Here is a 13,994-nt window from a genome sequence, read left to right as displayed (position 1 = left end):
TTGCCTGCATACAGCAGCAGAACGCAAGCAAGGCGACAGCACGCTCAGCACATTCATTCATCGCCGGCGTTAAGAGAAAAGCTCCTGAGCAGTGGACTGGAGAAATGAAGCCACGAACCTGTGAAAGCATCTCAGATATTGCCGATGGCAAGCCAACTGTAATGACCGACGTGACCTCAGACGACGATCGATGGGCTTGCTGAAGAGGGCCGCAGAGCCGGGCCCTACGTAAAAAATTTGTCAAACGGAGCGCTCAAAGGGCACGTACGGCAGAACCGCGCCCCACACCCAGAGTCCAACTCATCGCTCCGAACGTGGATCCACCCTCCGCATGCGCCGTGCGCGCCGATGGTTCAAGAGGCGGTGCCTCACCTCGAAGACGAGCATCATGACGGCCCCCACCACGACCACGATCTCCCCGGATAGGCGCAGGAAGTCGTCGTAGCTGTCATAGCATGCCTGTCGGGACACGCACCCCCACGCGCACCCCCACGCGCACCCCCACGCGCACCCCCACGCGCACCCCCACGCGCACCCCCACGCGCACCCCCACGCGCACCCCCACGCACACCCCCACGCACACCCCCACACGCGCGGCGATCAACGGCGCACGCTCGACATGCAGCTTACGACGTCCCCCCCCTTGGTCGCCGGCCGCGGTGCCGAGGGGCTCGTGGAGCGCGCCGAGCACTGCGACGTCGCTCGGTTCAACTTCCCGGCTGCGTTTGTATTTCATACACACACAGCGGAAAATCATTAACCTATTATTAAATTCGAACGAAGAGCCGTCTTTACGTTCAAATATAACAGGAGGGGAGGGGGGCAGGCAGGCAGGGCAGCATGGGTACACGAACCCGGGACCAGCTGCCTGTTGGCTGGACCTGGGCCATTCCTGTTCAGGCACATCCCGGTTGCCGCCAGTTGTGGGAAAGGCATCGCGTGTGCTGGCTCGGCGTTCCAACACGGTCACCGTCGTCCCGGTCGCTCGGCCACCTCGTGGTGTGCACAAGCGAGACGATCGCTGAAGCGCCGCTGTGAGAGCTCGAGCCCGAGCCAGTTCCTACGACCCGAGCTGGAGCCCGAGCCAGGTCGTACCGCCCAAGTCTGAGCCTCAGCCCGAGCCAGGTCATACCGCCCGAGTCTGAGCCTCAGCCCGAGCCAGGTCGTACCGCCCAAGTCTGAGCCTCAGCCCGAGCCAGGTCGTACCGCCCAAGTCTGAGCCTCAGCCCGAGCCAGGTCGTACCGCCCAAGTCTGAGCCTCAGCCCGAGCCAGGTCCTACCGCCCAAGTCTGAGCCTCAGCCCGAGCCAGGTCGTACCGCCCAAGTCTGAGCCTCAGCCCGAGCCAGTTTGTACCACCCAAGTCTGAGCCTCATCCCGAGCCAGGTCCTACCGCTCAAGTCTGAGCCTCAGCCCGAGCCAGGTCCTACCGCCCGAGTCTGAGCCTCAGCCCGAGCCAGGTCGTACCGCCCAAGTCTGAGCCTCAGCCCGAGCCAGGTCGTACCGCCCAAGTCTGAGCCTCAGCCCGAGCCAGGTCGTACCGCCCAAGTCTGAGCCTCAGCCCGAGCCAGGTCCTACCGCCCAAGTCTGAGCCTCAGCCCGAGCCAGGTCGTACCGCCCAAGTCTGAGCCTCAGCCCGAGCCAGTTTGTACCACCCAAGTCTGAGCCTCATCCCGAGCCAGGTCCTACCGCTCAAGTCTGAGCCTCAGCCCGAGCCAGGTCCTACCGCCCAAGTCTGAGCCTCAGCCTGAGCCAGGTCGTACCACCCAAGTCTGAGCCTCAGCCCGAGCCAGGCCGTACCGCCCAAGTCTGAGCCTCAGCCCGAGCCAGGTCACACCGCCCGAGTCTGAGCCTCAGCCTGAGCCAGATCGTACCACCCAAGTCTGAGCCTCAGCCTGAGCCAGGTCGTACCGCCCGAGTCTGAGCCGGAGCTCGAGCCAGGTCGTACCGCCCAAGTCTGAGCCTCAGCCCGAGCCAGGTCGTACCACCCAAGTCTGAGCCTCAGCCCGAGCCAGGTCGTACTGCCCAAGTCTGAGCCTCAGCCCGAGCCAGGTCGTACCGCCCAAGTCTGAGCCTCAGCCCGAGCCAGGTCGTACCGCCCGAGTCTGAGCCGGAGCCCGAGCCAGGTCCTACCGCAAGGGGCCGCTGCTCCATGACGAAGTCTCCCAGGCCAGGCGGCTGCAGCGTGGCCAAAGAGGCGTTGTAGTCGGCGCGGAGATCGAGCGGCCGGTAGATGCAGCAGAGCGTGAAGACGACAATGTAGCACATGTAGACGAGGGCCCAGAGCCAGAAGTAGCGGCGCCCGTACAGCGACCACTTGAGGCTCACGAGCTCCTTGACCGGCGTGATGTCCAGGATGCGACGCGCCTGCGCGGAGCAAAGACAAAGATTACTCGTGTAGCCTTAACAGACTGTTGGGATCAAGTGCTGTTAGCGAGCGCCTATGAAGGCCTGCGCAGTATACGAGGGGTGGGTGGTCAGCACCTCGCCCGTGTGCCTTTGTCTCCCAAGTGGCGATGTTTACCCACTGCACCGGGTACTCATTTGAGGCCGAGTAGACCTACGGGATGCCCAGGACCAGTTCAGATATTCGTCACTGGTGTTGGCCGCGAGCGGGAATCGAACCCGGGTCGCCAGGTTCGTAGTGCGGCGCACTAACCGCTACACGACTGCGCCCCAAACTTGGGCCGCTGGGTTCGTAGCACAGAGCGCTAACGTGTGTGTGCACGTGCGGTAGCGTTCAGCAGGTGGCAGCCCTCCCCTCCATTGCATAGGCTTCTGTGCTCTGCCAGCCATATTCATAACAAAAAACTTTAAAACTTTTTAACCTATTTTTTATTTTACCAAGTAAGGCCCCACTGAGCTATATCACTCTTTTTCAGAAGCAACCTGGCCATCACAAACAATAGCTCGATGAAGTGGCTCATTACGTGTACATTTATAGCAGGAAGAAAAACCCGAAGGACCTGGAGAAAAATCCACGCGACCACGGGGAGAGAGAGAGACATGCAAACTCCAAATACACAGCAGGCGTCAGGGTCGGGATCCATCCCACGACCTCCTGTATACCAGGCGAGGTAGTTAACATCTCCCCACCAGTGGCGCCCAACAACTAATAACAACTTGTGACTCGCGCGGCACACAGCATTTGCTCCTCGCTTCCGCAGAGGGAGAGATGGGGGGCGGCTCGGAGGCGCCAGGAGGAGGAACCACAGACGAGCGGCAGAGGCCATCAGTCACGCGGCGATGAGCCAGCGCCAACGATTGCCCAAGCTCTGCGGCTCCTCTACATGCAAAGGTGTTATCGGCCAATGAGTGTGTGCTTGCCTGCGGGAGGAAACCGGAGCAGCCAGGGAAAACCCACACGTGCAAGGGGGCAACGCTCTATCCCATACAGAGAGGGCAGATGATAAGAGTGTGGTTCCTCCTCGACGTCCACGGGAAGGGGATTTCGCAACATCTGTGCGTACGATCCTCTGACCCATGCCACCACAGTGCTTGATTAGATGCCACGTGCAGAGCCACCACCAACCCAGCTATCCACCAATCCTCTTACCCATGAATCTTGTTACCTGCAGTGTCCAGCTGGTCTAATTGTTACACTGGTTAATCATCACGTGTGGATTTACAGTTGACAGACTGTGGGCAAACTGGCAGATGAGATAACCAGAATGTATGGAATTCACATTCAGACTCTCCTAATCACGTGATTAAATTATTCAATAGATGGCATTGTCACGCATGGGGGGATGCCCTTGTACCACCACTCGTGAAGAGAAGATGATGATGATGATGATGATAATGACGAGGATGTACGTATGTTGAACTTATTTCGCTCTGCATGTAGCCAAACGTGCTGATCGGAGATTCAGGATAATGAATCGGTGATGATGCACACACATCAAGAAGTCAACGCAGACTGAAGTACGAAACAATTTGAGGTGACTATGATACTTTTCCAGTCTTTCTTTCTGTGGGATCCAAACTCCCGCAGCAACCCAAGCGAACAAACAAGCAAGCAGAAGAGCAGGCGAGCAGGCAAGAGAGTGAGTGGGTAAGCAGACGAGTAGGTGAGCGAGCAAAGGGACGAGCGGGCAAACAAACGAGCGATCTGGCGAGCAGGCGAACAAACGAGTGGGCGGACGAGCAAACGAGCGAGCGGGCGAGCGCTGACCTCGCGCCGACGGCTGGAGGCGATAAGCTCGATGACCGACTGCTCGTCGTCCCACGAGTCGATGCCGGAGAGGTCATAGATGCTGGACGTCACCGAGCCGAACACCCACTGCACGGCGCGGCGCCGCGTCACCAAGTTCTGGAACATCTGCAGAGGGTCGCAGTCGGAGTCAACAACAACAATAACAACAGCAATAACAACAATAATAGCAACAACCATCATCACGAGTTGCTCTCGATCGAGGCCACCTTCCTGTACCATGCCAGGGTGGCGGAGTCTCACAGGCGCCCTCCATCTCATCTCGGCACATTCAAGAGGGCACCCCCAGCGGCAGCTGTCCCCATGCGGCGGCACGAGGCGACTCGGCACAGTGGCCCGCAATCAGGCGCGAGTCGACTGCCAGTATTGGGGCAATGAATTGAACCCACAATATTCTGCATACCAGGCGAGATAGTTAACATCTCACCACCATGGCGCCCTTCGCTCTCTGTCCACTCCCCTGTCGCTTGGTGGCATGGTTGGCACGGGCCCTGGTTGGCACGGGCGCTGGTGCAAGCAATCCAGTGGGCACCGCCCTCCTCCGATTGTGCCCATCTTTGAAGCTCGGTGCCTGGGGCCCCTCCGGCCTGTAGGCCTCGAAGCAGCTGCACGGACTGCGCTCTCCAAGGCTAGGCCACGGCAAGCACCAGCCGGTGCTCAAGCCGTGCAGGCTCCTGGTAGAGCCACATGGTGGTGGCGGCCATGGCGCGTGTGCGAGTTCGCGAACGGATTTGCAATTGAGCAAACGAGTGAGTGATCGGGTGAATGAGTGGTCAATTGAGCGAGTGAGCGAATGAGCAATCGGGTTAATGATTGAGCGAGTGTTTGCTTGAGTGACCAATTTAGTGAATGAGTGAGCGATTGGGCGATCACATTAACGAGCGAGCCAATGAGTGAGCGGTTAAGCATTTGAGCGAGCGGTTGAGCAATTGAGTGAACGATCGAGTGAAAGCATGACCGAGTAAGCAATGCAGTGAGCGAGCAACCGAATGAGTGAGCGGTTGAGCGACCGAATGAAAGGGTGACTGAATGAGCTGGACGAACGAGCGACCATGCAAGCTCACCCACCACAGTGTTGCCATTAGCGGCGGCCATCTTGATGGGCGTGAGGCCGTCGTGGTTCTGCACGGTCTCCAATGCGGCGGCCGCCCCAGAGCGGTCGCACGACAGCAGCAGCTGGTGCATGGCGCACGCCTGGTTTTTGTTGGGCTGCAGCACCAGCACGTGCAGCACCGTGTTCCCTGCGCGGCGGCGACAACGCAAATTGATCGACAGCTTCCCGCGTTCACAGGTTCGAGGCAATGACGTCATGCAGCACGATGATGTTACGCCGGGATGCACCGTTGTAATGCGCACGGCGTGTGACTTTCCCTCACACCTTTTCAAATGGCAACTATTTAACAGCGGCCGCACATTCGGCAATCGCGCGGCTGTCGTCGTCCCGGTGCGAGGTTACCACGGAGGCGCTGCGCTTGGCGGGGGGGGTGTCTATAACGTCCGTCGTGAAGCGAACGGCACGTGCCGCTCACAGTTAACACCGCATGCGCGCGCAGTGTTTCATCAGAGTGGCCCGGCGGAGCAGCACCGCGAACCCCACGCAATGCCACGAATAAACCGCAGCAGCGGTGGTGCTGCTGCTACCGCTGCTGCTGAGCCTCGGTCAAAAATCATAGAGGCTGCCCCAGGGGGGTTTGGATCATCTCCGCTGGTAGCCGGAGCCGCCGCTGCCCGGCTCTGTGAGGCTCGGTCGCGTGGCTCCCTCTACACGCATTGAGGAGATCTAATTTCCCTGCTTTCTGTGTTTGGCTTGTCGTCCTTCCCACCGCACCTCCGTACGGTGTGAAAAAAGTACAACAAACACACGTACGTGCATCTCCTGCCCACGCGTGCATTCGTTCCGTCGGCGCATCACTCACGCTGCTGCTGTTGCTGTCACATGTGTTGCTCAAATGTATTTTGGTGGCAACCCAAGACGAGAAGACCCCCACAATGCTCTTGCTCAGGAAAGGCCAATGGGTTTGCGTGCATGTCTGGCTGTCGCTGCACAGTGCATCGTGAATGGAGGCTGCGTCTTTGTGCAGCCGACGTCGGCCCTCAAGCAGCTGCACAGAGAGAGAAAGACCCTCGTACCCGGGCCCAGGAGGAGCCAAGGTCCTGGCTCAATACCGCAGCACCTCCGATTGGCACGGTTGGCTACGTGCGGTGGGAAAGAAGTTCAATGTGCATACAATACCGCAGCATGGGCATCGCTCTCGTCAAACCCTCCTCATCTCCACGAGCCGCCGGCCTCCCCGAGCCACCCATCGTCGCCCACCCTCCCCCCCACCACCCCCGGTGCCGCAGGCACACACGCCTCCCGCGCCACCCCTCCCCTCTGAGCCACTCCACCCGGAACTGCTGCAGACACGGGACTCGACTGACCGAGGGAGTCCTGGGCTTGTACGGGCACGTGGTTCTCCAGGAGGATGCGCACGATGTCCTCATTCCCCGTGCACGCGGCAAACGTCAGCACGTGCTCCCCTGCAAAGACAAAGACCCCCCCCCCCACCATCACAACCCCCCGGGGATAGCCCTAACAGACTGTTGGGGCAATTGCCGTTAGCGAGCGGTGCCCATGAAGGCCGAGGTGGTGGGTGGACAGCACTGCACCTGGGCAATCCGCTACTCGCACGCGCTCATGCAAACGGACTCACACGCAGACACACACAAAGATCCCCTGCATAGTCCGAATATAATTTTGGGGCAAGCGCTGTTAGCGAGCACCTATAAAGGGACGGCACGGCACACGAGGGGGTGAGTGGCCAGCATCACGCCCGACCGCCTTTGTCCTCCCTAGTGGTGATGTTTACACACCGCACCAGGTACTAATTTGAGGCCGAGTCGACCTAGGGGAGGCCCAGGACCGGTTCAGATAATCGTCACTTGGTGTTGGCCGTGAGCGGGAATCGAACCCGGGTCGCCGAAGTTGTAACACAGAGAGCTAACCGCTGCACTAATCGCTGCCCCTACAAACACAAAGACACATGCACACATCAGAGCTGAAATTCGGCACCAAGTGGCGGTGACATCACCACAGTGCTTGTGCCAGGCTTTGTGCACTCTTAGGCCACGTGAAATGTGGAAGCCTCTCGCTGCTGGTAGGCGTTCACGGGACAGACACAAGTGCTGTGGGTTCACTTACAGAGAGGACTAGAAGATACTGTGAGTGTTGTTATTAGTAATGATGACAATGTTATTGTTGATAGTGGTGGTGGTTGTGGTACTGGCAGTGTTATAAATCCATAAAAATATTTTTTTAGGTTAGATCGCGTACATAGAAATGTGTCATTAAACCCTCCACCACTCGCTGTGTCGGGTGGAGGCTGTGTCGGGTGGTGGCGGGTTTAACGACACATTTATATTTACAGGATCTAACCCAAAAAACCTCTTATGGATGGCATTGGTCGCGAAAGCCTTCTACGTCTTAAAGTGTTGTTATGAATGTTGACAGTGCTCTAGTTGTTGTTGATGGTGGTGGTGGTGGCCGTGCATGCGGCTGCGTGGTCACCGCTCTCACCGTAGTAGCGGCCAGGTGCACCACTACCACAGCAACTGCCGCCCTTGAGCGAGGAGAAGGTGCCGGTGGCGCGGGGCATGACGGCGTCGGCGCCGCGCACCACCAGCGCCCGCACCAGCGCCACGTTCTGCTGCAGGACGGCCATGTGCAGCGCCGTCTGACCTGCACGCCCGCACGGGGGTCACCACGGGGGTCACCACGGGAGTCGACCACGGGTCACCACGAGGTCACCACGGGCATCACCATGAGGTCTCCAGCGATAAGCATGCGCAGTCGTGTTGTCAGCCTAATGCTCCCATGACAAAAAAAATTATGATGAGACATAAATGTGGAGACATAAATGGCTGTTTCTTGGAAACTGTGAGCGTGTGCAGTCCGATCTTGTAGGAATGTAGGAGCTATGGGGAGACACGAACGGTCATCCCATGACAAGCATAGCGGTAGGCATTGTAAAGAGCCCTAATGCTTTAGTCGATATCACCTCGGGTGGCGGGGAGCTTACTTAGTCACGGCAATTTATTCACACGGCCAATTCGAGTGAATGACTCGATAAACTATTTAAACGAAACTGTCATTTCACTTTACATTTTGCCAGTTGCGTTTCAAATACGGTCCGAGAGAGAGAGAGTGGTTGTGGACTCGCCACGTGAATGAGCTCGGCGCCTGGCGCCAGAATTCGGCGACGTGGCACAACAGAGGCAGGGAAGGGGAGTTGGGGGGGTTGCTGGCCGGCCGTGTGAAGGGAGCGGCGCAAGGGCACCGCCAGGACTGCGGCGGAACCACGGAGGGAGGGAGGGAGATGACAATGGTGATTATGATGGTGGCGATGGTGACAATGGTGATGAAGATGGTGACGACGATGATGTTGATGACTATGGTGATGATGGCGATGGTGATGATGATGACAAAGATGATGGTGATAACGATGGTGATGACGATAGTGACAATGATGATTATGGTGATGATGATGATGACGACGATGACGACGATGACGATAGTGATGATGATGATGGTGGTGATGATAGCGACAATGGTGATGATACCTTTGTAGACGTGGGAGTAGACGGGCAGGTTGATGAGCTGAGGGGTGGCGTCAGCCAATGCCAGCGCAGCGTCGTTGCTGTTGTACAGCACGGCGATGTGCAGTGCCGTCTCACCCAATGCCCCTACACCGAAGACAAAGATCTCCCGTGTAGCCTTAACAGACTGTTGGGGCAAGTGCTGCTCGCAAGTAGCAGCATCGATGAAGGCAGGTACAGCACACGAGGTGGTGGGTGGTCAGCACCACGCCTTACTGACTTTGTATCCTCCGTGGCAATGTTTATTCATCACACCAGGCACACATTTGAGGCTCAGTCGACCTAGGGGAGGCCCGTCACTGGTTCAGATAATGGTGACTGGTGCTTGCCGTGAGCGGGAATCGAACTCGGGTCTCTGCCGGGTTCGTAGCGGAGACGCGCTAACCTCTGCGCCACCGCTCCCCACAAAATAAATGCGCACACACAACAGCAGCCGCCACTTACACAGTGCAACATTACCAACTACTCCTCAATGGATACACAATGTACACACAATGCACACACAATGCACACACAATGCATGCACGGCGAGCGAGCGGGCGCAGGGTACCGGTGACGTAGGGGTCGGTGTCCGGGTTGTTGAGGAGCTTCAGGATGGACTCTCTGTCGTTTTCCATGGCAGCGAGAAACAGCGGAATCTCCTTAATCCTGCGCAAACCCACACGGATGGATCCTTGTCACGTGCACTCCACCACAACGCACAGTAACGTAGCCTTGACGCACACGACGGACCGGCAACCACACCACGGACCGGCCACCACACACCCCCCCTCGGTCAGTCCATCAAACCACGGACCGGTCACCACACACCCCCTCCGTCCAGCCACCACACCAGCACCCCAACAGCATCAGCACTGTGCACAAAACAAACTCCAGGAGGCTCCAACAGCAAAACAATTAAATTCAGAAACACAAATAATTGGGTAGTTGAAAGATCCCCAGAGGTCAGGCCACACGAGGGTTTAATCCCCTGACGAGTCGGCGTAAACACACCAACAAACAACAACAACAACGGCCGCCCTTTGCCACAAATTGGTGGTGACGACACCACAGTGCTGTGCCAGGCTAGGTGCACTTTGTGGCCATCGTCTGAAGTGTCAAAGGCTCGCTGGCAGGTGGTCACGGGACAGACTCAGTTGCTGTGGGTTGACTGAGATGATTGGCAGATGCACCACCTGTGTTCCCCACTGTGCAAACTTGCTGCGTTTTAACCACTATCGGCGCTCCACTCGTTGTTGTGAGCGTCGCTCCTCTGTCCTCGCTGTTGTTGGAGTTGCAACTGCCTCCAACTGCCCATTAGCGTCCTTCACAACCCTCCTCCTCCATACATACCCATCTGGACAACCGCTGGTATCTGTCAACGACAAGTCCACTTAGCTCCACATCCTCCTGGACCACATCAGCTCATCTCCTCTCCAGCCCGTGCCATGCCCATTTAGTCCCACCACTTCCTATCTGGCAAAATAGCAGCGATTTGAGCATGCTATAGTTGGGCATGTGGGCTACATGGCCCAGCCAAGGTAGCCTCACCTGTCGGGGGAGCTCACCGATGGGACCGTGTCCAGATCTTTCAAGGACAAACGAGCTCCTCACACAATCCTTTCTGGTTAAGGCCAGGGTTGATTGTGGGTAGGCCAACCTGAATGGCTCAATATAGCACAGACGTTTTATTGGAGGAGTCCATATTTAACTGCGGCTGAGAAAATCCGGAGCTTTGTATGGAGTGCGGGCCAGGCAGCTTCTACACACACACATATCTACACACACAACAACAACAACCACCATTCGCCACTAAGTGGCGGTGACGTCACCACGACGCCTGTGCCAGGCTATGTGCACCTTGAGGCCACGTGAAGTGTCGAACGCCCGCTGGCAGGATGGCTGATCGAAATGCCACAGATCGACTGCTTGAGACGACTGCCTGATGCACCACCTGTGCCCCCTACTGTGCCAACTTGCTGTGCTTTAGCCACCCGGCGCTCCTCTCGTTGTTGTGAGCGTCACTCCTCCGCCCTCCGTAGTTGTTGGAGGGCGACTGCCTCCAACTGCCCAGTAGCGTCCTTCACGAGCCTCCTCCACAGAGGCCGATCTTGACACCGCTGATACCAGTCATCGGCAAGTCCACTCAACTCCACGTCCTCCTGTACCACATCACTCCATCTCTTCTCTAGCCCATGCCGCGCCCGTTTAGCCTCTTCGATCCGGCCGAACAAAAGCTGTTTAGGCATGCGGTGTCTGAGCATGCGGGCTACATGGCCCAGCCAAGGTAGCCTTGCCTGCCGGAGGAGCTCACCAATGGGACTGGTTAAACTCAGGATGGATCGTAGGCAGGCCAGCCTAAATGTTTATAACCGGCGAAGATGTTCCATTAGGGGGGTCCACGTTTCGCAAGCATAGAGAAGGGAGGGAATGACCGTGGCCGAGAAGACCTGAAGCTTCGTGCGGAGTGATAGACCAGGTAGCTTCCACACAGCGTTACGCAACCAATGAAAATATAATGCCGCTCAACTGATTCGGATTGAGACCTCTGCTGTTAAACCAGAGCTGGTCATGAGCACACTGTCAAGTTATGGGAAACTCTCCACTCTCTCCACAACTGCCCTATCACCAATTGGGAATTGCGGAGGTAGAGTATCCGATGGTACAAAATACCCAGGCAGGTGCTTAGTTTTGGTGGGGCTGATGGTAAGTCCCCACCTCTTGGTGGCAAGCTCCAGGTTCAGCAGCAGCGCCTCCAACTCCTCCTCTGAGTGAGAAGCAATTACCAGATCATCAGCATACATAACGTGGTTGAGCAATAGGGAGCCATCCCTTGACCGCACCCGGGCATCGATCAGCCTCCCATTGTATCTGTACCAAATGGAAATTCCCCCGGTACAGCTATTTTAAGGCTTCACTAACTACGTGGTCAAAATAGATGTTAAATAATGAAGGAGCCAGAGGACATCCCTGTCGCACACCAAGGTGTACAGGGAATGGCTTCGATTCCCGGCCACGTAGTATTACCCGGGCCCACTCACCAACATGAAGGTCCTTAATGATTGTGAGAGCACACACATCTACACATTGACACATCTGTACACAAAGACAAAGATCCCCCTCGTAGCCTTAACAAACTGTTGGGGCAAGTGCTTTTAGCGAGTAGCACCTATATGAGGGCCGGAACTGTACACGAGGGGGTGGGTGGCCAGCACCACGACCAGCCGCCTTTGTCTCCACAGTGAGGATGTTGACACACCGCACCAGGCAATCATTTGAGTCGACCTCGGGGAGGCCTAGGAGCAGATCAGATCTCCCTCACCGAAGAAATGGAGATCTGTCGGCTCGTGGTGCAATGCGCCAAAACACACACAACACGCACACCACACACACACCCCACACACACACACCACACACACCACACACCGACTAACAGGTGAGCCCCTCCAGCCTGCGCTTGGTACCGGCCGGATTGCGGCGAGGTGCCGCCGGCTGGCACGACCGTCGCCCGCACCTCCTCCGCGCCGCTCCGCGCCGTTGTGGGCACGACATGGAGCCCTCGGAGGACAGCAGGGAACATCCCGTGCCTATGGAGGAGTAACCTCACAGCCAATTGCTTTGCATATCGGTAGCACGGTCACCCGAGATCCCCTCGAAGTTTCTGTGGCTGTGTTTTGTGGTTTGTGCGGCAATCAATCCGGAGGTAATCCGCTCGAGTCGAATGGCGCTGCTTTGGTGAAACATTGACTCACATCGGCGGGATTTTAGAGTCTCTATGTATCTCTATATATATATATCTCTGTCTCTATATATATATATCTCTATGGGTGTCTCCATGGGTCTGTTTGTATCTCTCTGGGTCTCAATGTATCTTTCTATAGATTTGTCACTTTAGTGACCCAAGGTCGCTCTTGTAAACTAGACCATCATGGCCTTTTGAATTCTCACCTGGTTAAACAAAAAACTAAACTTGAGACCAACGTCCTAAAAGTCTGCACGCAAACAAAAACATCAAGGACCCACTTGCTGTACTGCAATCTCATGCCAACACCACAGGCGGACAAAGGTCGAAGTTCACAGAAGGCGAGAGACTCCGCACGAGGCACAGGTCGCAAATCTCCACCAAAGTGTCGGCCCACGGGGCCAGGGCACCTCCATCGCGAGATGTACTGACGGGCAACAGACGCTGGCGTGCAGATGGGCCAGCGGGACAAGCAGAGGTCATCGTGGTCATCCAGACCCACGCCTGCCCAGTGAAAGTCACTGGCCTCCACCTCTGGTTTTCATGTTTTAAGAATGCCTTCTTGTCACGTGGAGACTCGCCCCCCCACCTTTCTCACCGCCCCCGTCATGGGAACATGGAATTTCCGATGCGAGCAGCAATGGGACGCTCTTTCGGGCACGGAGGTGCCGATCGTTTTGGACAGACGTCACAGGGGATGGGGGGGGGGACTGAGAGAAGACGCCTCCACGATGACCCCTCCGGAAGCTTCACGGTGACCTCTGACGGGGGGGGGGTGGCGCCCTTTATTTATAGTCGCCTCAAAAGGTCAATGGTGAGAAGAACTACAACACAATTAAGGCGCAAACACCGCAAACACACGGTGCCACACGTTGTTCACGCGCGCTGCCTCAAACGAGTAACTTGTTGTCCCTGACCCGCCGCACCTCCACGATTAGCATGGTTGGCTATGCGCGGCACATTCACACGAATCTCACGAGCTGTTTAACTTGACTCCTCGCGAAGCTGTTCATAGTCGTTTCTGTCTACGTTGCTTTCTGCGCGCGATAAGCTCCAACGAAGCAACGCACGCCTCCCCTGTATGCCACCGTGTTTCCAGAATGGGCCGGGCACCGAAAACAAGTCAACAACCGCTCAAGGAAATCGCTTCGCACCCCCGCGACTGATTAAGTCGCAAGCCGCCGGTCGCTCACTGCGCTCTGCGAACAGCAGTGGATCCAACGAGCGTGCACAAAGAGATCAGATCAGATCAGAGGGTGTACCTCCTTCATGTGACGTTCGCCGCACGTCAGCCGCGAGGCCACGAGGCCTGCCGTCAGCGGTAGTGGCCAAGCGTGAGGCGAACTCTGGACCAGGCTTCGACAGAAACGCGTCTCATCAGCAGCCAGTGGCTAACAGGAAATGTAAAGAATACTTTGTTTTACCTG

The 13,994-nt window shown here is 57.0% G+C and overlaps 1 protein-coding gene across 2 annotated transcripts in view; it reads right to left on the bottom strand.

Moving 5' to 3' along the window:
* LOC144728305 (transient receptor potential cation channel subfamily V member 5-like) overlaps positions 1-13,994 on the bottom strand; it is a 31,675-nt gene that overhangs the window by 10,643 nt on the left and 7,038 nt on the right. Inside the window, exons 2-9 of one of the 2 annotated variants that reach the window (XM_078607639.1) lie at positions 9,397-9,494; positions 8,811-8,933; positions 7,768-7,929; positions 6,633-6,731; positions 5,280-5,452; positions 4,173-4,319; positions 2,132-2,365; positions 373-459 (exon numbers count right to left, since the gene is read on the bottom strand). In XM_078607639.1, coding sequence (XP_078463765.1) covers positions 373-459; positions 2,132-2,365; positions 4,173-4,319; positions 5,280-5,452; positions 6,633-6,731; positions 7,768-7,929; positions 8,811-8,933; positions 9,397-9,494 — 1,123 coding nt within the window. The remainder of the gene's footprint in view (positions 1-372; positions 460-2,131; positions 2,366-4,172; positions 4,320-5,279; positions 5,453-6,632; positions 6,732-7,767; positions 7,930-8,810; positions 8,934-9,396; positions 9,495-13,994) is intronic. The other variant, XM_078607640.1, reaches the window with a different exon arrangement.

This window comes from Lampetra planeri, chromosome 28, assembly GCF_965212315.1.
Source record: "Lampetra planeri chromosome 28, kcLamPlan1.2.h2, whole genome shotgun sequence".
NCBI lineage: Eukaryota > Metazoa > Chordata > Hyperoartia > Petromyzontiformes > Petromyzontidae > Lampetra > Lampetra planeri.
Note: the sequence above shows the minus strand (reverse complement) of the source record. Positions and strands in the feature narration are given on the sequence as shown.